At 35.0% G+C, this 24,959-nt stretch overlaps 2 protein-coding genes across 2 annotated transcripts; one reads left to right on the top strand and one right to left on the bottom strand.

Annotated features, from left to right (window-relative positions):
• The first annotated feature begins 1,968 nt into the window (after positions 1-1,968).
• Positions 1,969-18,238, top strand: LOC123885149 (transportin MOS14). Its single transcript, XM_045934416.1, has 27 exons — positions 1,969-2,426; positions 2,765-2,842; positions 2,989-3,051; positions 3,281-3,328; positions 3,454-3,600; positions 3,955-4,086; positions 4,211-4,251; positions 4,976-5,067; positions 5,571-5,698; positions 8,173-8,248; positions 8,451-8,571; positions 8,655-8,754; positions 9,014-9,095; positions 10,472-10,554; positions 10,809-10,928; positions 11,581-11,632; positions 11,793-11,948; positions 12,755-12,878; positions 12,973-13,054; positions 13,137-13,225; positions 13,334-13,408; positions 13,527-13,581; positions 15,061-15,180; positions 16,212-16,304; positions 16,389-16,534; positions 17,300-17,477; positions 17,589-18,238. Exons 1-27 carry the CDS (start codon positions 2,304-2,306, stop codon positions 17,865-17,867), a joined length of 2,883 nt encoding a protein of 960 aa, XP_045790372.1. The 5' UTR covers positions 1,969-2,303; the 3' UTR covers positions 17,868-18,238.
• A 1,209-nt stretch (positions 18,239-19,447) lies between these two features.
• Positions 19,448-22,734, bottom strand: LOC123884613 (serine/threonine-protein kinase AtPK2/AtPK19-like). Its single transcript, XM_045933748.1, has 6 exons — positions 22,095-22,734; positions 21,920-22,002; positions 21,664-21,784; positions 21,273-21,446; positions 20,772-20,879; positions 19,448-20,152 (listed from the first exon to the last, which is right to left on the bottom strand). The coding sequence occupies exons 1-6, from the start codon at positions 22,572-22,574 to the stop codon at positions 19,865-19,867; spliced, it is 1,254 nt and encodes a 417-aa protein (XP_045789704.1). The 5' UTR covers positions 22,575-22,734; the 3' UTR covers positions 19,448-19,864.
• Positions 22,735-24,959: the final 2,225 nt, after the last annotated feature.

The raw sequence follows: 24,959 nt of genomic DNA, 5'->3' as shown, positions 1-24,959 counted from the left end.
CCTGTACTTCTACTCAGTAGTGGGTCTAGTACTACTTGTACTCCTATTTGTTCTCGCTTTGTGAATTATTTATACAAATATACTTTTGCAGTTAAAAAAAATAATACAATGTTAATGTTAATTTTATAGTCTATATACAATGTTAATTTTATTGCAACTTTCAATTGCCAATATGCATCTCTTAAATATGATGAAAGTCATGAAAATAGTCTATTTTTGTTTATATTTTCAAATGTGGTGAAGAGAAGGAGGTGCGTCAATAAAAACTATAAAAGAGATGAAAGCAAGAGAGATGTGATTACTTACTACCTCTACTAACAGGGACGTCCCTAAGCTTTTGAGTGTTCGAAACTTCGAATTATGAAATTGGTGTCTCATGTCGTAAAAAATAAATTAGTGCCCTACAAAGCTGCTCCCCCGAACACCCTATGAAATCCAATGTCCGCTAATGCATGAGCGATTTTGTTGAATTGCTTTCTTACAAAGTCAACATTAAGTTTTTATGCAAGTAAAATGGTAGCTACCAGAGACATTATTGAAGTGGTCGGGATTCGAACCCTGAATTACACATTTAAATGTGTGAGAGTCTAGCCACTATACTAGTTAACAAAAAAAAAAGGTATTCACGTTCTAGATTACGAGTTCCACAAAAATCAAGGCATGTACATAAATCCAACTAATAATACTTAGTATTTCATTATGGCATACTTGTTTGTCGGAACATACCTCTAAAAAAGCGTTCCTCATATGACAATTAAATTTGCGAGACAATCATGGTCTGGTTATGAATATGATGTTTCATTATTACCTCAATCACCACACGATCACTTATCATTAATGCTCTGGATGCGGTTTTCTTTGACCGACATTATTTTCTCATGTTTGACTATTTGTCTGAAGTAACTTTAAGGGTAGTAAAACCTACATTCTCATTCCCACAAGTGGTGAAGCTCCATTCAAATTCACATATTCATGTTTTCCTCCTATCCACCTGGACACTAGGACATATGTTGGCCATAATGTCGATCTCCCCGCTCGTGGGTCAGTCAAAAAATTCACATTGAAACTCTAATTTCGACATGTATAATACTTCCCCCGGTCCTATATATAAGAAAAAAATTGTTTTTTAGATTCATCGTAAAATCAACGTATCTAGACAAAATTATAATCTAGATAAATCAATTCTGCAATGTATCTAAAAAGTCAATATTTTCTTATATGATATTCCTATCAATTGAGTGATGTTCACGTAATCAAAAATTAGAGATTTAAACAAAACAAAAATGTAAAATTACATTTCTTATTCTTACATCAAATAAAACATCGAAAATTGAACCAAACAAACAACTGAGATAATCTCACATTTTCCATGTACTGATTTCCACAAAACTTACGAAAGTCAAAACAAAACAACATCCTAATCCTAATGTTAAATGTAATAACCAAAGGAAAAAAACAGGTGTAGCTCCTGCGTTCTCTTCCAACAAAGGATTAACTCATATTCATGGTCTGAAAGTGGGGTCCACATTTCCAACCTGTAAAACAAATGCCACGTGTCCAGATCAAACTCACACCGTGCGTTTAATCTGCTAAAAAATAAGAGATTAGACAGGACAATTTCTGTTGTACTGTGTGATTTTAAAACTGTTCCTTGTACTGGACAAACTAGGGGTCAAGGGACAAAACAAAAACTAAAATTTTTGTCCCCCACAGAACCACGAGACAACTTTTTGTCCTCAGCACAAGTTGTCAAAAATACCAAAATAACCTTTTGTCCACCAAACATCGTACAACACAAAGTTTGTTCAATACCTTAAACATTTATCTTGTGCTGTTCTATCTTGTACTGTCATATACTGTTCTGTCATGTACTATTCTGTCAAGTAAATATATATTCACAGTATATTGCTTTCACTTCACCCTATCGCTATACACAAGTAAGTTGCTGTTGTGCCAAAAAAGTGCAATCCACATTGACAACGAGTCAATCAATCCAACGACCATAAAACACTCTCTCTCTCATCACATCAATTAATCCAACGGCTAAAAAACTTTCTCTCTCTGTCATCAACATAGCTTTATCAAACCCCTCCAACCCATTTCCTCACCGGGCGCCAAAAACCCCTTTCATCGCTTTAATCAACAAACAAACAAACAAACCTTACTCTCATTTCAAACGCAACAGTGTTTTATTAAATTAAATCCAAAAGCTAAAAAGATAGAATCGCGTTTAGATTAAGCTTCGTTTTCGTTTTCGTTTTCGTTTCTTTTCACCGATTCGATTCGATTCGATTTTGTGAAGCATGGACCTTCAGAATACTGTCAAAGAAGCCCTAAATGCACTCTACCATCACCCCGATGATACCGTTCGCATGCAAGCCGATCGCTATCTTCAGGATTTTCAACGAACTTTGGATGCGTGGCAGGTTCTATATTCAATTCTTTCGATTCATGATTTGTGTTTTCATCTACGCCACGCCGATTTTCGTTTTTTTTTTCACTCAATGACTGTGTAATTTTTTTTCTTTCTGTTTCTCGATAATTTCTTTTCTGGACTTCAATTTTGATTATCGTGGTTGAATCTTGAGCTGTGAACTTCGCTACAAGTTACTTCATTCAGAATTTTTTGATGAGCGTTTCTATTTCTGTGATTTTTGGATTTTAAGGTCTCTTAGGGTTCTTATCAGTATAGAATTGCAGATTTGAAGAAGCTTGTTGTACGGTATATGTTAATTATTTTTATTTTTTGTTTTGATTACTGCAGGTGGCTGATAATTTACTTCATGATCCCAGTAGTAACCTAGAAACTTTGATATTTTGTTCTCAAACCCTAAGAAGCAAGGTGAATCCATTGTTCTTTTACTTCATATTAATTAATGTAGTTAGGGCTTATGCATGTTTAAGAATAGTTAAGGAATGCTGGTTTCTGACTGCAAAATTATTGTCAGAAGTGCTTTCTTAGTTTTTGAGTGGCTTTTTATGATCTAGGTTCAAAGAGACTTCGAGGAACTTCCTGCCACAGCATTCCGGCCGCTGCGTGACTCTTTAAATGTGAGTGACTATTTTGTGGGTGTTTATTTAAGTTCGGGATGTGTTATTTTTTCGCTTCTTTTAAAGGATTATTGATATTTGCCTGTCTTCTCATCTAGTCTCTGTAATAAAGTTTTTTTTAGCTCAGTGACTGCCGGCTATGGCTATTCAAATGATTTAGTAGATACGATATGTCATATGTTTGTGTATAGGCTTTACTTTAATCGGTTCATGTTTGTTTTGAATGCAGAACTTACTGAAAAAATTCCACAAGGGTCATCCAAAAGTCAGAACTCAGGTATCATAAAGAAGTTCCTTGTGCCCTTCTATCTTCTTTGCCGTTTCTTTTGGCATAGTTTTGTATTTTTAACGTGGAAGTGAAATTTAATGAGATGTATTGGTCAAAATTGTCCGCCCTTGTAGATTAGCATTGCAGTGGCTGCATTGGCTGTGCACGTGCCTGCGGAAGACTGGGGGGATGGTGGAATAGTGAAATGGCTCAGGGATGAGATGGATTCCAATCCAGAATATATACCAGGATTCTTGGAGTTACTTACAGTTTTACCGGAGGTATATACGCTGACGTTTCAGGATCTTGGACCGTATTTTGATCTTATTAATGACACAAATGTCTCAATTTCCAGCCACTAAATGCCAAGTAGTTATACTTTACAAAATCGCTGTATTGTCGGATAGTGTTTTATGTAGCACTTAATGTCATACAACTCATATATTCTATAAACGGTCGCAAACAAAACATTTTAATTGAAGTAAGTTTATTAGCTATTTGTTTGGTTGTGTTATGCCGTTACGTGTTATGCCGTTACATGTTATGCCGTTACATGTTATGCCGTTACATGTTATGTCGTCAAGTGTTATGTCGTTACATATTATGTCTTATACTTATTTTGTCGTTATACGCAGGAAGTATTAAACTATAAGATAGCAGCTCGTCCAGAAAGGCGCCGTCAATTTGAAAAAGAGCTTACTTCTCAAATGGAGGTTGCTCTTAATATCTTGACAGCTTGTTTGGGTATTTCTGAGCTTAAGGAGCAGGTGGCCACTCAATTGCTTTTCTATTTACTTTCCATTTTGTTGTCATTGCCAATGTCAATTATTTTGAATGTTGCTAAATTGTTATGGTCTTATGGTGGTTCTTTCATGTTAACATTTCTTTCAGGTTCTTGAGGCATTTGCTTCGTGGCTTCGCCTAAAGCACGGGTACATATTTTCTTTGTTTTGTCCTGTAACTAAATTTTGTTTACCGAATGGCTCATTACTGATAATGGTAGATTATTAGATTATTCTCCACGTTATTTTTTTAAAAGTGTTTGGGCATCTTAAATTGTGTAATGTTTGGGAGAAGCATTTTATTAATGCCACATCTGTACCCGTTTTCACGGCCTGAAGCTTTGTAGTTTTTTTTTAATGAACAATTAATAGACCTATCTTAGTCAGGTAGTCTGTCATTTTTTTTATGAGCATTTATTGTTGGCTTTCACATAAAGATTGTTAAAATAGTGAATTGTTGTCCTGAGTTCTACATATGTAGAAAACTTGTTAATGGAATGTGGTAGAAAGAGTAGGCGACAAATCTAAAAATGCTGGTTTGTTGGTTTCAGCGTGACATCTATAAAAATTAAACGAAGAGGCCTCAGTATTTTGTACCTCCGTCCCTTAATATAAGCCCTCTTTGCAATTTTTCACGCTTATTAAGAAAAGTTGGTAGTGTAATAAATGTGTACTTTTTGGGTATTACAATTACTATATTGTCCTTTGTGAACAGATGTATTTGTAGTTAACTTTACGTATTTCAATGCAAAGTAGGGTTATGTTTGGAAAAGTAATAATAAATGTGTCCAGGGAATTGAAAAGGGGCTTATATTTAGGGACAGAGGGAGTATTTTTTACCACAACTTAATGACATTTTTTTCTTTCTTTTCAGGATTCCCGGATCTGTTCTCAGTTCTCATCCATTAGTTCTCACAGCACTGTCGAGTTTGAATTCCGAGCTACTTTCAGAGGCATCTGTAAATGGTAAGGAAGCTCGGAAAATTTTATTTTTTCTTCCAAATATATGCTGTTGGAATTGAACTGGACATTATCTCAAGATATTAACCGGGCTGATGTTATTATATAAATATAATGGGATAAAAAGCTGGGCTGCATTGAATTTTAGATTTTGGTATGTGTACGAGGCATCTCTTAAGGCTTGATAGTATTTGCATGTGCCATTAGATCTTCCATGTTTGATATATTGATATGCCAAATGCAGCCTTAATAGTCGTTTTGGGCAAGGCTTGTACTAGTGTCTAGTTGTATTGCACTGGTACTTGGGCTAAAATATTATTAGAAACAAGAGGGTGAAGTTAGTGTTTGTAATTTGTATCGCTTTACTTATCATCATTGCTGCTTTCAGTATTTGTTAAGATTAGAACGTTATTTTTTTTATCACTTTGGATTCAATCATGGCGTTGCTTTTCCCATGTCCACAATTTGACAACCTTGGTATTCATTTTTCTTCGGCACCCTCTTTGCAGTGATTTCTGAGTTGATACACTACACTTCAGCAGGAAACATTGATGGTGTTTCCACAAATGGGCCCTTAATTCAAGTCATTGTTCCTCAAGTGATGAATCTTAAATCACAGCTTAGTGATTCTACGAAGGTAAACAGACTTTCCAATCTGCATCCTCTGAGGCCCAAAGGGTTGTCTATAACGTTATAGCAATTTTTTCCTTATGATAGTCATGAACAATTTAGTTCACTCTGTTGGCATTTACTTCATAGTCATGAAATTTATAATGCAATTTTTGTGATAGCGTTGATTTGATTTATAGAACTAAATTGCCCTTTTGATGTCATTGTTGATATGATGTATTAGTGTAGTAGCTATAGTTTGTGGTCACACTGTGAATACCAAATATTTATAGGGAATGAATGCCAGTCTTGCACAATTTTGTGGACGCCCAATAAAAAGCCACATCAAACATTTAGTTCTCTCGTAATTGGCAATCCTGAATAGCAATGCAGAGTGGCGGACCCCCAGAAATGCTGTAGATGGATAGCAGATAGTGAGACTGCTGTAAATTGTGATACAAAAGAAAATAGATAAAATGCGCAGATAATTTACACTACCTAATAATAATAATATATACAGAGGCTCAAAAACAAATGAGTACTCCAAGTTAAAGTCTGTCATAAACCATATTAAATACAATCAACATAATAAATCTGAGGTCTAAGTGCATAAATATTTGGGTAAATAGGTTTTTACCCCCCTGCAAAATACTTGACTTTTGCGTTACCCCCCTGTAAATTTTTTTTTTGAGATTACCCCCTGCAATGTGGAGATTCTGTGTATTACCCCCTGGTTGAACAAGTTGGCAGATGACTGGATAGAATCTTGACGTGGCGGTTATACGTGGACTTTATTTAGTTTTTATTTAATTTTTAATGCCACATCAATTATTATGTTAATTGATTAATTTAAAAAAAAAAACAGCAACAATGTTCTTCTTCGGAACCTCAAACTCATTTCCAGAAACATTCCCAAAATTCACAACATTAAAAAAAGCAAAAAACAACAACAACAAAATTCATCAAATCCAACAAAATTCATCAAATCCATTGCCATAAAACCATTCTAAAAAACACAGCATTAGAAAAAATAGATCTACAAAGAACATAGATCTTGTAGAAACTCAGATTTGAAGAACAAAGAAATCAAATGAAATGGAAATCGAACATAGGTCAGGAATCGCTCGAAACCAAACACATAAATCAAACTGAAATCGAAATCCATATATATATTTGCAGCGGAAAACCTTAAAACAGCGGCGAAACGGCAAAACTGCGGCGAAGCAGAAACGCGATACCGTTCAATTGCGAAATCAAGAGAGGAAGAGGCGTGATTCTAATATGGGTTGAAAGAAACAAACAGAAACTGCGCTGAAGAGGCGTGATTCAAGGAAGAAGATGAGTTACTGTTCATCTATGAGTTTTTGAAACAATGATGATGTTGATGATGATGTGCTGTAGTGTTACTGTGTTGTCCTTGTACTATGAGTTCCTTTCAATAAAATTTTTGCAATTCAAAGAACAAAATAAAAGATTGAGATTGGAGGAAGAAGATGAGATGTTATTGTTGTTTTTATTTTTATTTTTACGGGATGAGATGTTGTTGTTCTACATATTCTTTCATTTTTAGTTTTTAATAAAAATTAATAATTACACATACATTAATGAGTTGAATTTTAAAAATAAATATAAAATAATATAATTCCACGTGTACGTGCCACGTCATGTTAGTGATCCAGTCATCTGCCAACTTGTTCAATCAGGGGGGTAATACACAGAATCTCCATATTGCAGGGGGAATCTAAAAAAAATAAATTACAGGGGGGGTAACGCAAAAGTCACGTATTTTGCAGGGGGTAAACACCTATTTACCCTAAATATTTTAGTGAGATTCAGCAGCGGTGAGGTTTGGCTGTATAATCGGGCAAGAAGTGTAAAAAGATGTTTGACAGAGGTCTGTGGAATCACAGAGGAAGGGATTTTTTTGGAGTGTATAAGATAAAGTTGGGACATTCATAACATAGCGGGCTTGGTCGAAAAATCACTGGGTCGTTGAGATCGTTGAGGTCGAAAAATCCTGCAGTCCAAACCTACTTGCCTTTTGGCATTGAATTTGCAGCCAAAAGTAAAAAAGAAGGCAGACATGTGAGTTGAACAAAGGTTAAGGGGCTTTATTGGAAAAAATGTCACCTGCCATATATGTGTTGTAGTGAAACTATCTAGGGCATCAATTCCTTGAAGAATGGGGGTTTTGAACTTTATTTTATTCTTTGTTATACAATCTTCATTATATAACCAGTAGGGTGGTTTAGGTGTCCCAGTCACCGGTTTTGTGAGATTTTGAGAAAAACATAGTCATATCAAACATAAAACCAAGTTTTTATGCAAAATTCTTGAGCAATTCAGTTTTAGTTTGTATGTGGAAGGCCATTGACAGAAAGTGTTTGACTTTTTCTGCCCGAATATGTATATGATATTCTCATTCTTAGTTTATACACATTTGCATGCTATATTTCTTATTCAAAGGTCTGCCATGGTCATGATCTTTTTATCTTCCTTTAGGATGAGGAAGATGTGAAGGCAATTGGTAGGTTATTTGCAGACATGGGTGATTCATACGTGGAACTGATCGCAACTGGTATGTGTACATTGCTATATTCTTTGTTAGTTTGGTCACCTTGGCAAAACGAGTTGACGTAAAAGCTCGAGTTTGACAACCTTGGTTTGGTTCTTTCTTGCACAGTCTGACTGTGAATAACTTTGAAGCCATCTCAAGTTGCTTATGGATCTTTGTGGTGTTGAACCAATTGGATCTAAATCTTGATAAATTAATATTCCAGGTTCTGATGAATCAATGTTAATAGTGCGTGCATTGTTGGAAGTTGCTTCACATCCAGAATATGACATTGCTTCTATGACATTTAACTTTTGGCATAATCTTCAGTTGAACTTAACTAGAAGGTAGGTATTTTACTCTTGAAAGTATGGTTTTGCTGGATATCACTTGTATCAGATTTTAAATATAATTATTACATAATCTGCAGGGAGTCCTATGTTTCATATGGTAATGAAGCATGCATTGAAGCTGAGAGAAATAGGAGGCTGCAGGTTTTTCGTCCTGCTTACGAGTCACTTGTATCACTGGTGAGTCTTCCTGGTTGGAGACTGGAAGTTGGAATCAAAATTTTCCCCTCCATCCTTTGAACACCTTCAGTAGTTCATGGTTTCAAGCCTGTCATGTGTGCTACATTAATACCAATTTGTTATTATCTACATTCTTTATATAATAAAAACACCATTCTTTTAGATATTTATAATATTCTCAAAATTCTGTTATGACTGAATTGTGTAGTTAATACTTAATATATTTACGCTATTAGATATTTTCATGTATGTTTTGCAGGTTAGCTACCGGGTTCAGTATCCTGTAGATTATCAAGATCTTACGTATGAGGACCTTAAGGAATTTAAGCAGACTAAATATGGTAATGGGTTTGCGGAGTGTTGTTGTGATGCAATTTATGTTTTTTCCCCTCACTGTTGTACACTGATTGATTCTACTCTAGGGTACAAGTATTATACTCATTATTTATTATTATTATTATTATTATTATTATTATTATTATTTTTATTATTCAATGCTTTTGAGACAAATTATGGACCTGCTTGTTCTTGGAGATTGAGTCACAGAGACCAAAAGTCTTAAATTGCACTTGCTGGACCTATTTGGTTCTTGTAGGATCTGCCTCACAATTTTTGGTTTTGCTTCAAATATCTTATCTTCAGATATGGCATTTTTAGTAGTAGTTCCCCAAGCTTTCTAAATTACTACTGTTTTTAGCATCGACTGTACTCTAGCATTGATTTGATACTTGATAATGAGTTTTCTAATCCGTCGTGAAGTCATAATATAGCAATTTGGATGGTTAACGTGAAGTTAAGAAACTGATACCCGTGCTTATAGTTGGTGTTAGTAGGTATTGCGATATTGTTTCTCCCCTAAAACCTGAAATTGATCCTCCAATGTATAAGACACATCAAGTTGGTCCCTCGATTTTAGATTACAGTTTGCTCCATCAGCGTTAAATGTACATAAATTTCATCCACAAAATATCCTTGGACTTCTATGCTGATACTTATAATTATGATACATTATGAACGGCCAAATTGATATCCAAAATCTTTGGCGGACCAATTTCCTGGCTATTGTTGGACAATATTGTTGGATGACCAATTTCCTGGCTATTGCATGCCTTTTTTTAATAGTTTTGGCAGTACATCTTATCCTATGTACTTTTTTCTCTTTGTTAAATAGTTTGTCTTTTGTCGAGAAAATAGAAGAGTTTTGTCATATTAGGTGCCACTGGCAGATAGAACTATCTTGCAGTGCAATTGTGAAGTGTATGTGACACTGGTTTTCTCGTCCACTCAAAATTTTGTGCACCCACGCTGATGAAAGAAAATAGTTTGAGATGATTTCGTAGGTTAATTCATGAGAAATAGGTTTGACGTTGAAGGTAAATTGAATGTTTTCTTTGGCATGGAAAATAAGTAGCAGATGCTCACTGCATCTGTTTGTCACATTCTATTATTAAGAAAGTTACCATTGAGCTTTGAAGTTGATCAGTTTGAATATTTGAGCTACCATTACCAATGACATTATTTGTGTGAGGACAGGCTAGGACCTTGTAGACCTTCTCACATTCCCTTACTTGAATTTCTATGTTTTACAACATCTTTTATCATTTGCATGTAGCTAAATTTTGTTAACAGATTGCAAACTCTCTTTATCAAATTTCATTTGAATCAGAATTAGATTGTATTTCTATTCTAATTGGTTAACTGCAATTTCTTGTTTCAGCTGTTGCGGATGTATTAACAGATGCAGCATCAGTTCTTGGCGGTGACGCCGCACTTAAAATTCTGTACATGAAACTTCTTGAGGTCTGTATTACATCTGTGTGAGTTTAATTTAAATATGATTTCCTCATTAGTAATACGAGGCACTTGTATTGAGGGGACGGAGGGGGAGCGCAGTGTTAATTTTTCTCTAAACTTCTTGGTCTCTAGTGTTTCTTCTTCTTTTTCATTAAGTTTAATAATAGCACGTAGATTGTAGAAGTTGTCTGTAATTGTTCCTCTTGTTTTTGAGCCACCTTTTCCCCTTTTTTTTTGAACAAGCCTTTTCCCCTTTTTAGGCTGTATCTAGCAATGGTAATAATGAACAAAAGGAATGGCGTCCAGCAGAGGCTGCTCTGTTTTGTATTCGGGCTATATCAAGTTATGTGTCAGTTGTTGAAGCAGAAGTAATGCCTCAGGTAAGATTACATCTTTTATTTTGTGTAGTTTTATTGAACTTTCCTAAAGTATCTCCTTTAGATTATCTATGTATCTAAATAATTTTACTAAAAATATGAGAAAGCATTCCTTTCATTAAAACATGCTTTGTAGGATATTGTAGTAGTGGCACAGTAATTGATATTGGTGTGGTGCCCTTGGGCATCAATGAATGAATTTTTTAATACGGTATTACTCAGTTTATTTTAATATTGAATTACTGGGAGGGTGGTTCTTGATACTTGCCCATGCCCAGGGATTTAGGGAATTTACTGTAATCTCCCCTTTATGTCCATATTTTTTATGTCTATATTTAATCTAAAGTAGTTTGATATACTAATAATTTGCCCGATTTGCAACATTTTTTGAATTTTGAGAGAGAAGTACTTACTATTTGGTGGTCTGATATATATATATATATATCCTATGTCAGCCAGGTGGCCATTCTTTTAGTGGCCTGGCTTGTTCATTTGTTAGTTTTACATAATTTAGAGTCTCCCTGATATTTGATTTGTGTGAGGATTATGTGTGTATGTCTTTGTAGTTGCACGACATCCCTATCTGAATGTGTTTTTTTGCAAGCTCGTAGACTATTATTTTATATTTTGCATTTTTGGTGTTTGATTCATACAGATCATGGCCTTGCTTCCAAAACTTCCTCATCAACCCCAATTACTTCAGACAGGTAATGTAAAGAAAAATTATGTAATCCCCTTCCCACTCAACTTACGAATGCAGTAATTCTCTCCTTGTAATTATGTACCTAATTAAGTATGTAGCTTTTCTGTTCAAATTTGTTTGGTACCACTCGTTATAATGCTTATGTATTGTTGCCATATTTTCAGTCTGCCTAACTATTGGAGCTTATTCAAAATGGCTTGATTCAGCATCATGTGGACTGTCTATACTCCCTTCAGTTTTAGATATTCTAATGAATGGAATGGGTACATCTGAAGAATGCGCAGCTGCTGCTGCTTTGGCCTTTAGACACATCTGTGATGGTATATATAGTGAACTAGTATTTGAGTGTATTTGTGAACTTTATGTTCAGTGTTTACCCCTTAGAATGTTGACAAGTTGCCTAGGTGAGCTACAATAGTATTCAGTGCAAACAAGGTGAAGATGAGTGAGTGACTGACTACATTCAATGATTACAAATCAATTTTCTGAACTGTGGTTCTGATTGAGGCTTTGCAATAAAGTTTTACCTGAAGAATTTGGTTTGGTCATTTTCATAAACAACGGCTAAAAATCTCGTGCTTTTATTGAGGATGCAACTTGTTTAAGTAAGTTCTTCAAGAAAGTATTGCAGGAATCTAACTATAAACTAGAAAATTTTAAAAAAAGTAGATGAAGCTAATTTTACTTTTCTATCAAATGCTTTACTAAGTAACATATGTAATGATTCTTTCATTTTTTCAGAAGACGAATTAAGAAAGAAAACATTGGATGAAGAAATGGGGAATATGTTGCTTTAATTAATTACCATTACATTTTTTTACTGGCCTGAATCGGCAGAATATTTTGTATAAAGTTTGGTGTCTATGAAGTCATTAATGAGCCAACACCTTACATATCTTGGGATGGTTGGTACTTGAATGTGTATCAAAGCCTCTATGATCAAGTGGTCAATAGCACCCTCTTATCTCTAACTAAAAATTGAATTTCAGCACTAGGTAGTTGGGTTTGTGCATTGTTCATGTTTCTAACCCAAAGTGCTCTTGCATGAGGGGGCAAGTTGAAAGTTGACAATGTGTCATGTATTTGACTGTTACTTTTGACTCAAAAGGTTTGTTTCTGATTTCAGACTGCCGGAAAAAGCTCTGTGGATGCTTAGATGGTTTGTTCCATATCTACAATCGGACAGTTAGTGGGGAAGATAGTTTTAAAGTTCCTGCTGAAGACTCATTGCATCTGGTTGAAGCCTTAAGGTAATTTGGTTCCCTGAAATATTTGGGAAATGATTGTTTGCTACCGATTTTATTTTTAATGAAGTTGATTTGGTTATCTTAAATTTCAATGTAGTATGGTTGTTACTGAACTTCCTTTGGAAGATGCTCAGAGAGCTCTTGAGGCATTATGCATACCAGTTATATCTCCTTTACAGGTCAGTGTCTGTCTGCTGAGATTTGTAGTTTTACTTATTCTGTTGATGATTGTTTTTTTCCCTATACATTTTGTTCCACCAGGAAGCTATCAATCAAGGTCCTGAAAGCTTAAGTAAAAGACCCTCTCGTCAGTTAACCGTTCATATCGATCGATTTGCTTACATTTTTAGGTGTGTTCAATAATTTGTACATTTATGTCTGCACCCAACTCTTGCTCTTTTTTTTAAATAAACTAATTTTTATCACAATACTGAACATGCAACTGTATCTGCTTCTAGATATGTAAAGCATCCTCAAGTTGTGGCAGATGCTATCCAACGTCTCTGGCCAATTTTTAAAGCTATTTTTGATGTGTAAGTAGTCTCAAATTACTCATGTCTAACATTTCTATGATTTTCTTTGTTTTGTTATGTTCTTCTATTTTTTGAAGCTTATTCATCTGAGACTTTCTTTTATTGTTATTGATGCCAGTCGCGCTTGGGACATGAGAACAATGGAATCTCTTTGCCGAGCATGTAAATATGCAGTGAGTAAGCTGTACCGTTATTTCTGCTATATTTTTGCGTTGTGAAGAAAGTAGTTAACAATAACATGGCGTTTGATATTTGAGTATTGAGAAATTTTAAACTCTTACATTGGCTAGAGATAAGGCCTAAATAGAGCTTATAAAGCCTAGAAAATCCTGATTTTACTAGCTTGTTTTGTTGGGTTGAGTTATACCCAAAACATAATATGATATCAAAACCTATCCTAGATCTTTTATTCGGCCACCCATAGTATCCGCGCACCAGGCCCAATAGCCCTGGGCTTGAAGATGAGTGTTGACAAAAGTTCAAATCCCATATTGGCCAGATATCTGGCCTAAATGGAGCTTATAAAGTGTAGATAATCTTCACATTACAAGTAAGTTTTGTGGGGTTGAGATAAAGCTCAAAATATAGTACTACCTCTGTCCCTAAATATAGGACCCCCTTGAGTAAATCATGGGAACGGGAATTAAGAAAGTTGGCTGTGGTATTAAATTTGTTGACAATTGGTATTGCTCTTGCAAGTTTATTCTTCAAGTGAGAGAATTGTTTAGTGTTTTCTTTAGTGTATATATTACAGGTTGCACAAAAAGATGCAACAGAATTAGGGGTATCCGGGTATGTATGTTGCTAATGAAATAATGCGGTTGAAAATTTGAAAGGGGTCTTCTCAGATTTTATATTGGGCCTAACTCATCCCTACAAAACCGGCTTGTAAGGTGAGGATTGCCTCTAGTATATAAACACTACACAGGCCATATCTCTTAGCAATGTGGGACTAAATCCACCCCTTCACACCCAACACAATGAAGGTGTTGGAGGCTGCAATGAAGGCAACCCAAATGCCGCAATTAGGCGGACGGGGGCGGACCGCAATGAAGGCGGAATATCCAACACACCCCCTCACGCTCAGGCCCATTGGGCCTGAAGCGTGGACGATACGGGAAGCCCAACAATATAGGATAGGCTCTGATACCATCTCAGATTTTATATTGGGCCTAACTCATCCCTACAAAACCGGCTTGTAAGGTGAGGATTGCCTCTAGTATATAAACACTACACATGCCATATCTCTTATCAATGTGGGACTAAATCCACCCCTTCACACCCAACACAATGAAGGTGTTGGAGGCTGCAATGAAGGCAACCCAAATGCCGCAATTAGGCGGACGGGGGCGGACCGCAATGAAGGCGGAATATCCAACAGGTCTTGTAAAAAGGGACGGAAAAAAATTCAATTCATGCAATTGATTTGGGCACTCATCCTATACTGTTGTTGTTTCAACCCTTGTATATCAAATGTCATGTCTTCACATTCACAAGTAAATATTCAGGAGGTTGAATACTATGTTTTTGATGTCTCAGGGTCACGTTAATTCTATGCATTTTCTATGTTGAAATGATTAATTTGTATTGTTATTTATTGTCAAAAAAAAATTGTATTATTCAATTCTATGCTATCTATTGCATGTTTCTAGGTGAGAACTTCTGGAAGGTTCATGGGGCTCACAATTGGTGCCATGCTGGAAGAGATTCAGAGTCTGTATAGGCAGCACCACCAGCCATGCTTTCTTTATCTATCCAGTGAAGTTATAAAGGTATTCATATCTTACTGTTCCAAAGTGAAACCTTTATTGATCATGTAAGGAATTGTTTTATATGCATACATAAGTGAAGTTAGATGCACCTTTTGACTTTGAAGGATTTTTTTCCCTTCTTTTTGGTGAATTTGGGTGTCTTCTTAATTTCAAAGCTTTTCTTGCTGTCTAGTTTATGATTATTTTGGAATATTCTATGTCTTGTTATATTTTGGCCAGTGCTTCTGTTTTCAGCAATAGTGTGATATACCTCTTGATCTGTTATGAGATCCTTGTCAGACATGCATAAGACTTGGAGAGTGTTATGCCATTGAACTCATTATGTTATCTCTCTAACACTTTTTTGAAGAACGGGTGAAAAGTAAATGTGATTTCCTAAATTTGTACTCGCAAGTACAGTAATGTTTTGAGTGGCATTTCACACGATTTTTAGGCTGGCAATGCATTTTAACTTGTAGGATTGGATGTTTATGTTCCTACAAGTTTCATACTGCCTTCTAATGCCTTAATACTCACGAGATTATTTCATGATGGGACGAGTTATTACTGGTGTTACAAGAGTTAGCATTAGGTTGTTAAGAATATATATGGGCTTGACTCAGATGTTCCTTGTAGTATGTTGTCTTTTATGATTGCTCCCAAAATTCTGAATGACGAAAAAATAGGGTCCTCTTGTAATTTCTTCTCTTCCAAACGACTTCATCTCCACTCCTCACCTTGTGCTGCTTTCTGACAGCCCTTTCTGCAAACATTATAATTACATATCAGTAAATGTGATCGTTTACTTAATTGATCTGTGTTTCCCTTTCATGTTCTTGTTTCTTTGAAGATTTCATATCCTCTACTAATTTACACCTCTAATTCCTTTTCCTAATATTTTTTTTATTGTATGTATGAAAATTTTGATAGATTATGCACACATTATCATGTTATTGACTATAGGAATAGGAATGTCCAAAATTGTTCCCTTCAATGGTATGGCCAAAGAACTAGCTTTCTCTAACTTTGGTGGTTGTTTTCTTACATTTCAGATATTTGGATCTGATCCATCTTGTGCTGACTACTTAAAGAATTTGATTGAGGCGCTTTTCCAGCACACAACACGCCTCCTCACAAATATTCAGGTGTGATTGAAGTAACTTTGCTTTAGCACTTCCTTCCAGATCTATGGATAGTATTTGAATGTGTTATCATACTTTTTGCTGCAGGAATTCACAGCCCGCCCTGATATAGCAGATGATTGTTTTTTATTGGCTTCAAGGTGTATTCGCTACTGTCCTCAGTTGTTTATCCCTTCGCCAGTTTTTCCTTCATTAGTTGATTGCTCTATGGTTGGGATCACAGTACAGCATAGGTATGATCTCTCTCTCCCCCCCCCCCCCCCCCCCCCCCCCCCCCCACCTACACAACCTTTAAAGCATCCTCCATTGTTCTAAAATGGTAGTGTGTATTCTCACACTTTTCTTTGTTATTTATTATTTGAGATATTAGGAATACCATAATAAATATTCATGCAGCTCCATGTCTGCCCTCCTTACCTGCCTAAGAGTCTGCATTTTGCCTTTATTTTGCGCACACTGTCTTTAAGTTAAGGCGTCGTCTGCATGTAAAGTGGGCATATATGGAATTTATTGTATCTTATAAAATATATGATTAATTAAGATATAGATGCTGAATGAAATTTACAAGCGACTTATTTTCCTCATAATATACTAGTTATTTAATATCATGGGAGATTGTTGATTGAAATTCTTTTTCTACCTTCAAACCTATCTTTTTTTTATTGAACTGCAAAATATTATTAATAATAACCGGTCTCTGCACAAGACGAACAGAGGCCGGGAAAAACGGAACTACAAAACAATGGCACTGTATATATGCGGAACACCAATGAAAAAGCTAAAAACATACACCACCTAGTAGAAGCACTTCTAATCCCATTCTTAGAAGACCTTCAAACCTATCTGTTTCTCCTTTTGGTATGATTGCTGTGTGTTCTGTGATTTTGAGTGCTTCTAACTCCATACTTAACTATTGAGATGAATGGATATATCACCTCAAACTTTTTAGCACTTTGTGGCATGGTTGTTTACCTTTTTGCTGTTACCTCCTCGTGCAGGGAGGCTTCCAATTCCATATTGCATTTCTTCTCTGATATTTTTGATCTGGCAAACTCCACTATGGGAGAGCAATTTCTACCAATCAGAGATAGTATAATTATTCCTAGAGGTGCCAGTATTACCAGAATTTTGGTTGCTTCATTAACTGGAGCACTTCCAAAATCTCGAGTAGAAGTGGTAATTTCTCAAGTCAATGTTGACTGTATTTCATTTTCATAAATATATTAACATTTTTTAATAGGATGAAGTTTACCTATCTCAATTTCTATGTTCATGCACATTTCTCAGGTGTCCTACACACTACTGGCATTAACTCGATCATATGGGGTGCAAGCACTGGAATGGGCAAAAACGAGCATTATGTTAATTCCACCAACAGCTGTTACAGACTTGGAACGATCAAGGTTCTTAAAAGCACTTTCAGATGTGGCATCTGGAGGTGATACCAATGGCCTAATTGTTCCTATTGAAGAGCTCTCAGATGTTTGCCGACGCAATAGAGCAGTTCAGGAAATGGTTCAAGAAGCTTTGAGACCACTTGAGCTGAATTTGGTGAGTGTATCATAGAAGATCGGTAAATGCCTGTGATAGGGAGGGCCATTTTGTTTAGGTCCTGTCTATTGGTTAGGCTAGGCGGCTGTGTATTATTATTTGTTATATTCGTTTTATTATCCATCATTCTCCGATTTTTTGGGAGAATTTGCCCCTTCGTGTTATGTTGGCCAGGAAAAATTAAACGGGGTGTTGTATCTTTTATTTTTTAGATATGGGTTTGGTGAGTGATGTCGTTATCCTGGCTGTCATCGTTGGGGGGGGAGGTCATATGGTATACAATTGTAATTTAATGAAAACAGGAAAAGCGGGGTAAAATAGAGTACAATCGAGTACAATCATAAGTTACTGCAATTTAGTTTGAAATGAATACCGATTTGGGAATATATCAATTGTGTTTCAGTTTGTCATAGTAATCTCTCGTAAAATGATTGGGTTGATTTGTCTGTGTTCGATTTTTACTGTGCCATGAAATTCTTGTTTTAAGCACTTATTTGAGGCTTGTGGTAGTCCAAACCTCAACTTCAGAAATAGCTTGTGGCATAAGTTTGTTTACTGGCCTACCAACTTTGTTTGACTGAAGCTCAAGCTAGTTTTCGATCAAGAGTACAGAGAAAAACCCCCAATAAGCTTGATTGGCTAAAAGTATAGGCTTGGTTAGCCCCTCTAGAGGTCTATGGCGTTGCTTATTAGTAACATTCAAACACATACAAACTCTCTCCCTCTCTCTCTCTCTCTCTCTCTCTCTCTCCCTCCCTCTCTTTCTCACTCTTCATGTGTCTTATTTTGATAAGAAAACTGCACCAACAATTTTCATAGAACTATTTCCAAAATTTATTCTTTTGAAATATAAAACCGAAATATGCCTAAAACTCTAAATTTTGTCTTTAGAAATGTATAAACTAAATAAATAAAATATACCCAAAATTCTTTAAAACGACGTGCCCATGCAATCATCCATGTAACTGGGCCAAAAATGACTTACAAAAGGAGTCTACTAGAAAATGCAAAGGTGCCAATAGCAGCTGCCGAAGTAAACTTTTTAGTGACTCGCGCATGTCTAGCGATTGGGAAATATCAGCAAATATTTACCAAATGCAAATGCTTAGAGAAAACAGATTCTTTTGATCAAAAAAAGAGAAAACAGTTTCTATGTGGTAAAAAAATCCCGCATTCACGCAGTCGGCATACTCAGAGCCGTTTGATCTTGTTCTAACCATCTAGAAAAATATAGATTTTATATTTTATTACAGCTCCGAATACACCGACTGTGTAAACATGGGCTTTTCCCGGCTACAGTGAATTACAATCCGTAGATCAATGACCTATCACCTATGCAAGGTTTGGTATTTTACTATTTTATCAAAGATATCTCATGTTTAACAAAAAATCAAATATGTTAACGTGAAGTCGTAAAATTGTTTTTACAATGAATGTAGATCATAGGAGTGGCAAAGCCTGAATATAAAAGAAAAAAAAACAAAGTGAGTTTCTTTTTTTGAGCTTTAGGGTGAGAAACAAAAGCTCATGGCTAAAAATACACGAGTAAGGTTTAGTAGTTAGCTTGCTGTCAAAAAACAGGACACTGGCAGCAATTTGATAGTACAATGCTTTTGACAAACAATAAGTCAAATAAGGTACCCTCACAGGCAATAGCTAGTCAAATATGTTAATTCTGGTATAAACAAAGTTACTCATATCATGTTTACATTGTATTAGTTCAAAACAAAGAACTAAATCAAGCTGCACAAATATGAAAGCAACATCAGAGCCACTAGAAACTCTATTCATCTATCTATATATATTTATCTGTGAGATTACCCATATTACAATGCTCATTTAAAAAATAACTTTGAAATTAGAAAGGGCAGCACCTTTGTGAGAGACGATTTGTGTTGTTACGTTCAAAGAACACGAAGTTAAAATTAAAATCAGTAAGTCTTGCCTTCTTCGGGTTATTCTTTTTATCAGTCCACGTAAGCGTTTTTCCTTTGGATTGAATGCTTTCAGTTTTACCTAGAAGAAAGCCAAGGATTTGGTGCCACATAAGTATAGCCCTGGAAATGGTCACCTCCTGTAGGAGTTGATGCTGGTGAATCCTCAAGAGGCATCGTTGTCCAGCATCGATCAAAATTAGCTGTGCAATCTTTTCCTGACACATCAGCTGGTTTAAACTTGGGTTGCAATTCTCTTGCTTCCAATTTGTTCCAATTGATTGTCCTAAACCATTTATGGTTTTTTATCTGTTCATGTCCATTTGGCCCACTGCCCAACCTTGTTGACGGATCCTTTTGCAGCAACTGTAACAAGAAAACAGATATCAATTTGCAGTCTTTTAATGAATGGAACTATCCAAATAAAATGTAGATAGGGGTCACTTTTTTGGCAAAAAGAAGAGTACTACTGGTGTATGATTTCCTACAAAAAGAAAAGAATAAATTCATACAAAAATAGAATACTGCTATACAAATTCTCCCAAAAATGTCACCCCCACCAAAGGCCAATTTGGATGGGTTTGTGTAAACTTATCTATTAACAAAAACACTTGTGAGACTGTTTGGGAGAGCTTATGAAAACAACGTATAATGTATCCATAACCTATTTTTAATTTATTTCCATACGCTCTTTAGGATAGCTTATCAAAACAGCTTGTAGCTTAGCTTATACGAAAATATTTTGACTTTATTTTATCTATTTTTTTTTAATTTTTTTTTGTAGAAATAGATTAAACATAAGCACTTACTATATGATAAGCGGCTATAAGTGCTTAAAAAAGTGATTCAGAAACATACCAACTAAAAATGTCAATGTAGTGAATTCAGAAATATACAATATGAAACGAACACATTAAGCTTTGTAGAGTATATTATAACACAATAGGGCAGGGAAACAAAACCAGGAATATTGTGGCCTACTTACTCCTTTGAGCAAAGAATGAGCTTCACCGGTAAGATATGGTGGAAGTTTAATTTTCTCTTTGATAATTTTCTCCTGTAGCTTCTTCCTGTTAGTATGTGTAAATGGTGCCTGCCAAATGATACTTAACAATCAGGGGCAAGAATGAAAGTTAACACTTTGTAACATAGCAAAAACCCTTTGTATTACCGACATCCACCTCGTACACTTACACACAGACACACACACACAAAGATTCCCAATAGCAAAATAAACAGATTCATCCAGACATCAATTTACAAAACAATAAATTAATAAAAAAAACTTGATTCTCAATAAGGTCCATATCGAAACTTTCAATTACCATAAAAATTTAACCACCTAACAAGACACCTAACTAACGCTCAGCTTGATTATCAGACACCAAACAAGTTCAACTGAGGTAATTCCTTCACACACAAGACCCAACTTCTGCACAAGTAGTGCTAAAAAAATTCAAGAAGTGATACTCGCTGGTTGCATTACCTTTCCTGTAATCATTTCATACAAGAGAACACCGACACTCCACCAATCTGCGTCCTTGTTATGGCCTTTACCTAGAAGAATTTCCGGTGCCATATATTCTGTAGTCCCGCACAAAGAATTAGATCTCTCAGATTCGTCAATCTCTTTCGACATTCCAAAATCCGTTAACATCACCTACACATTAACAATCAAACAACAATTCAACCAAACTAACCCAATCATTCAAAATCATTTCGTAGTTGCCAACACTATAAAACAATTAGTATCTAGGAACATAACAACATCACATTGCCCGATATCAAAAAAGGCAATTAAACCGAAAAAACAAACAAACAAATACGACAACATAAAATTGAAAGAAACATAATGGCCAAATTATTTGTTTGTTTACATGGCCATCAGAATCCATAAGTATGTTTTCAGGTTTAAGATCTCGATGCACGATGCCTTTGGTGTGAAGATGTGAAACAGCAGATACAATCTCAGCAGTGTAAATCCTTGCCTCGTCCTCACTACTCAACACACACCAACAAAACCAAAATCCATACATCAAAATTAAATTACATTACATTAAAAAAAAAAAAGAAGAAGCAAACTTTAACACCTATGGTACATTATTCAACATAAATATAACACGAAAAACATACCTAAAAATTCCCTGTCGACATAATTGAAAGAAAAGATGGCCACCATTTATAAAGTCCAAAATCAAATATAATTTAGATTTAGTCTGCAAAATGATTAGATAAAAAAAATGAGGAAAATTTATAATAATTGAGTAGTAATTAAAAAGCAAAATAATAAAAGGAGAAAGAAAGAGACTTGGAAAGAGTAGCGAAGAGGAACAATGAAAGGATGAAGAACTTTAGTGAGAATATCTCTTTCAGCTTTCATATAATCAACATGATTTTTCTTAATTATGTTGTCTTTTCTCATAACTTTCATGGCGAATATTCCGTTATCGTTATCGGAAGAATCTTCTTCATTTGTACCTTTTCTTCTTACCATGAACACTTTGCCAAAGGCACCTTGTCCTATAACTTTGAGAATTTGGAAATCGGAGGGTCCGAATTTGCGTTGTTGTTCGATTTGGTATTCTTGTTCTTCTTCGTCGCTGTTGGAGGCGAGTTCGTCGAGGAAGAAGAGAGAGTTGTTATCGGAGGGAGGAGGGTAGCGAGGGGAAGGGCCGACGAAGGAGTGTGACCTACTGTAGATGATTTGTGGGCTGGGATCGTTGGGGGAACGAGAAGTAGAAGTAGAAGAAGATGGAATTGTGAGATTGGTGAGATTGGAAGAAGCCATTAGAGAGTGTTAGTGATGGCTTCTTTTTCGTATTCTTAGATGTGAATGTGATTTCAACATTGACACCATTTTTCTGTTACTAGTTGGTTATGTGATGTGGGAATGAATGTGAGATTGCACAATAATTGATGTGCTCAATTTAATTCATCATTATCATTCTAACTTGACCAAAAAATAATAATTATATATCAAGCTCAACAAAATACTGAAATTGTTATCGATCGTTAGTTGGTTTGATGGTGATTGACGCTGAACTTGGTAGGGAGGACTGCAGTTCGATCCCCCGCAACTGCAATCGGGAGGGGCTGGAACCACTTGATGTCATAACTGATCCTCGAACCAGATTCAACTGTTGGTGAAATCCAAAAAAAAAAAAAAACTGAAATTGTTAGATTATAAGCCGTAATGGTTTAGGGTGAAAGGAATATGATAGGCTGAGCTAGGTTTTGCCAAGTCTGAGTCTGATTTGTCAAAAAATTGAAGGTATGAGCTTGTCATGTGGCCTATCATACGTTTATTTTTTAGGCTTGAGTCTGACATTTTGAAAGTTCAATGTTGTTTGTTAGCCTGTTTAAAAGTCTATTTCACATGAACATATTTAAATGAATAATTATATTTATTTTTAAATATACTTATGAACTAATAAACAATGTTCTTTTGATATTTAACATGATGTTTTAGAGAATTTGACTATATATGTCATCATATTTCAATTCTAGTTTATAATAATACATTTTTATATATGTGAAAAAATAACGTATATTAATAAACTTAAACTATTGAAAAATTTAATAAATTTATAATTTAATAAAAATACAAATGTTAATATATAATTAATAATAATATTATTCATATTAACTTAAATATATCTGTTGGTCTAGTAGGTTAAAAGTTTTTTTTTTAATGATTTGACCTATTCCCACCTATAGGGTGAACTCAACCATCAACATTTGAAATGGCGAGTTTGTGATGCAATGACCACTCGACCAACTCAATCATTTCATAAAACTTTCATCTCTCAACTAACTCAAGCATCCTATATTACTCTCCTTTCCATCGACACTTCTATAAATATCATGTCTTCTATTTTCACTTTAATTTTTATACTAACTTTCACTTCTCACTACTTATTTTATATAAATGAAGGAATTATTATGGATGGAAGATGATTATAGATCAAAATAATCACCAAGAATAAAGGGATCCAGCTTAGCTCAAACTTCTGTTCCAAGTCTCATAAGTCATAACCACTCATATAGCATATATATATATATATATATATATATATATATATATATATATATATATATATATATATATATATATAGGATCGATCATCAGTTACTATACTCCTACACGTCATTTTGCTAATGTCATCATTTAGCTTAATTTTCACGATTTCATACATACCCTCATAGGTGTAAGTAGAATTTCTGTCTTAAACACAAACCAATTACTAATTAGGACATGTGTGCTAAATGCTAATGCACCTAAATGCTTTCTTTCACTTATCAAATTGATAACAAAAACAATTATTAAAATAAGATTCTTTCTTTTTATTATGTGGGCTCTATTCTTTGCAAAAGAATCTTCATTTAGCTCAATCAACAAGGGATCCTTCCACTAAAGTAACTCAATTAATAGATAAATTATATTATTATTATTATTTTCCAATACACACATATATATCTTATGTTATATCTTATGCTTATAAATACACCTTGCTCTCATTTTATATATCTTGCATTCAATAACCAATAACAACATGGATTATAGAAGAGTAAAGTCCAAGAGTGAGGAATCTCTTTGTGAGAAATCAATGAAAGTTGTAGTAAATGTCATAAGGCTATCTTCTTTCTCTATTGCACAAAAAACCCTTGGAGTTGGAGGAGCTACTACTAGAAAATCAGGGAAGGATAAGGATTTTTCAGGGTCTGATGATTATTCTGATAAGGAAATTAAGGAGGAAAAATTGGTTTCTAATAAGCAATTCCCTGCAAGCAGCCGGTCACAACAGCCGCAGAGCCGCGCAAACCCGACATATGTTATCAAGTCAGTTGGAAACAATGGATCAACTGAGTATATGATTCATAAAGAGAGACTTCATGATGTTAATTCAAAGAAAGAGCTTTGTGTTGATGGATTGGCTTCTGATTATATTAGTAAGATACGTAACAAGCTCGGTCGCAGTTTATAAGCGACATAAAAGTTTTTTTTTTATCTATTTATCTATGTCTATCTATTATAAGAAAAGTCATCCTCTTAATAACATGATCGATGTCCTGGTCTTTTCCGTTATTTTTATACCAAATCCGTGCAATATTGCACGAGATTTTTGTTAGTGTGTCACTATTTTTCTTCCTGATTTTTATGTGCTTTGTATGT

Source organism: Trifolium pratense, linkage group LG5 (assembly GCF_020283565.1).
Source record: "Trifolium pratense cultivar HEN17-A07 linkage group LG5, ARS_RC_1.1, whole genome shotgun sequence".
In the NCBI taxonomy this organism is placed as follows: Eukaryota; Viridiplantae; Streptophyta; class Magnoliopsida; order Fabales; family Fabaceae; genus Trifolium; species Trifolium pratense.
This window is presented reverse-complemented; position numbering and strand designations above follow the sequence as displayed.

Coding starts and splice junctions, on each gene's coding strand:
- LOC123885149 (XM_045934416.1), top strand. CDS start 2,304: ATGGACCTTCAGAATACTGTCAAAGAAGCCCTAAATGCACTCTACCAT. Junction 8,572..8,654: donor CAGTTGAACTTAACTAGAAG/GTAGGTATTTTA, acceptor CATAATCTGCAG/GGAGTCCTATGTTTCATATG. Junction 9,096..10,471: donor ATTTAAGCAGACTAAATATG/GTAATGGGTTTG, acceptor TTCTTGTTTCAG/CTGTTGCGGATGTATTAACA.
- LOC123884613 (XM_045933748.1), bottom strand. CDS start 22,574: ATGGCTTCTTCCAATCTCACCAATCTCACAATTCCATCTTCTTCTACT. Junction 20,880..21,272: donor ATGAAATGATTACAGGAAAG/GTAATGCAACCA, acceptor ATCATTTGGCAG/GCACCATTTACACATACTAA. Junction 20,153..20,771: donor CTCATTCTTTGCTCAAAGGA/GTAAGTAGGCCA, acceptor TTCTTGTTACAG/TTGCTGCAAAAGGATCCGTC.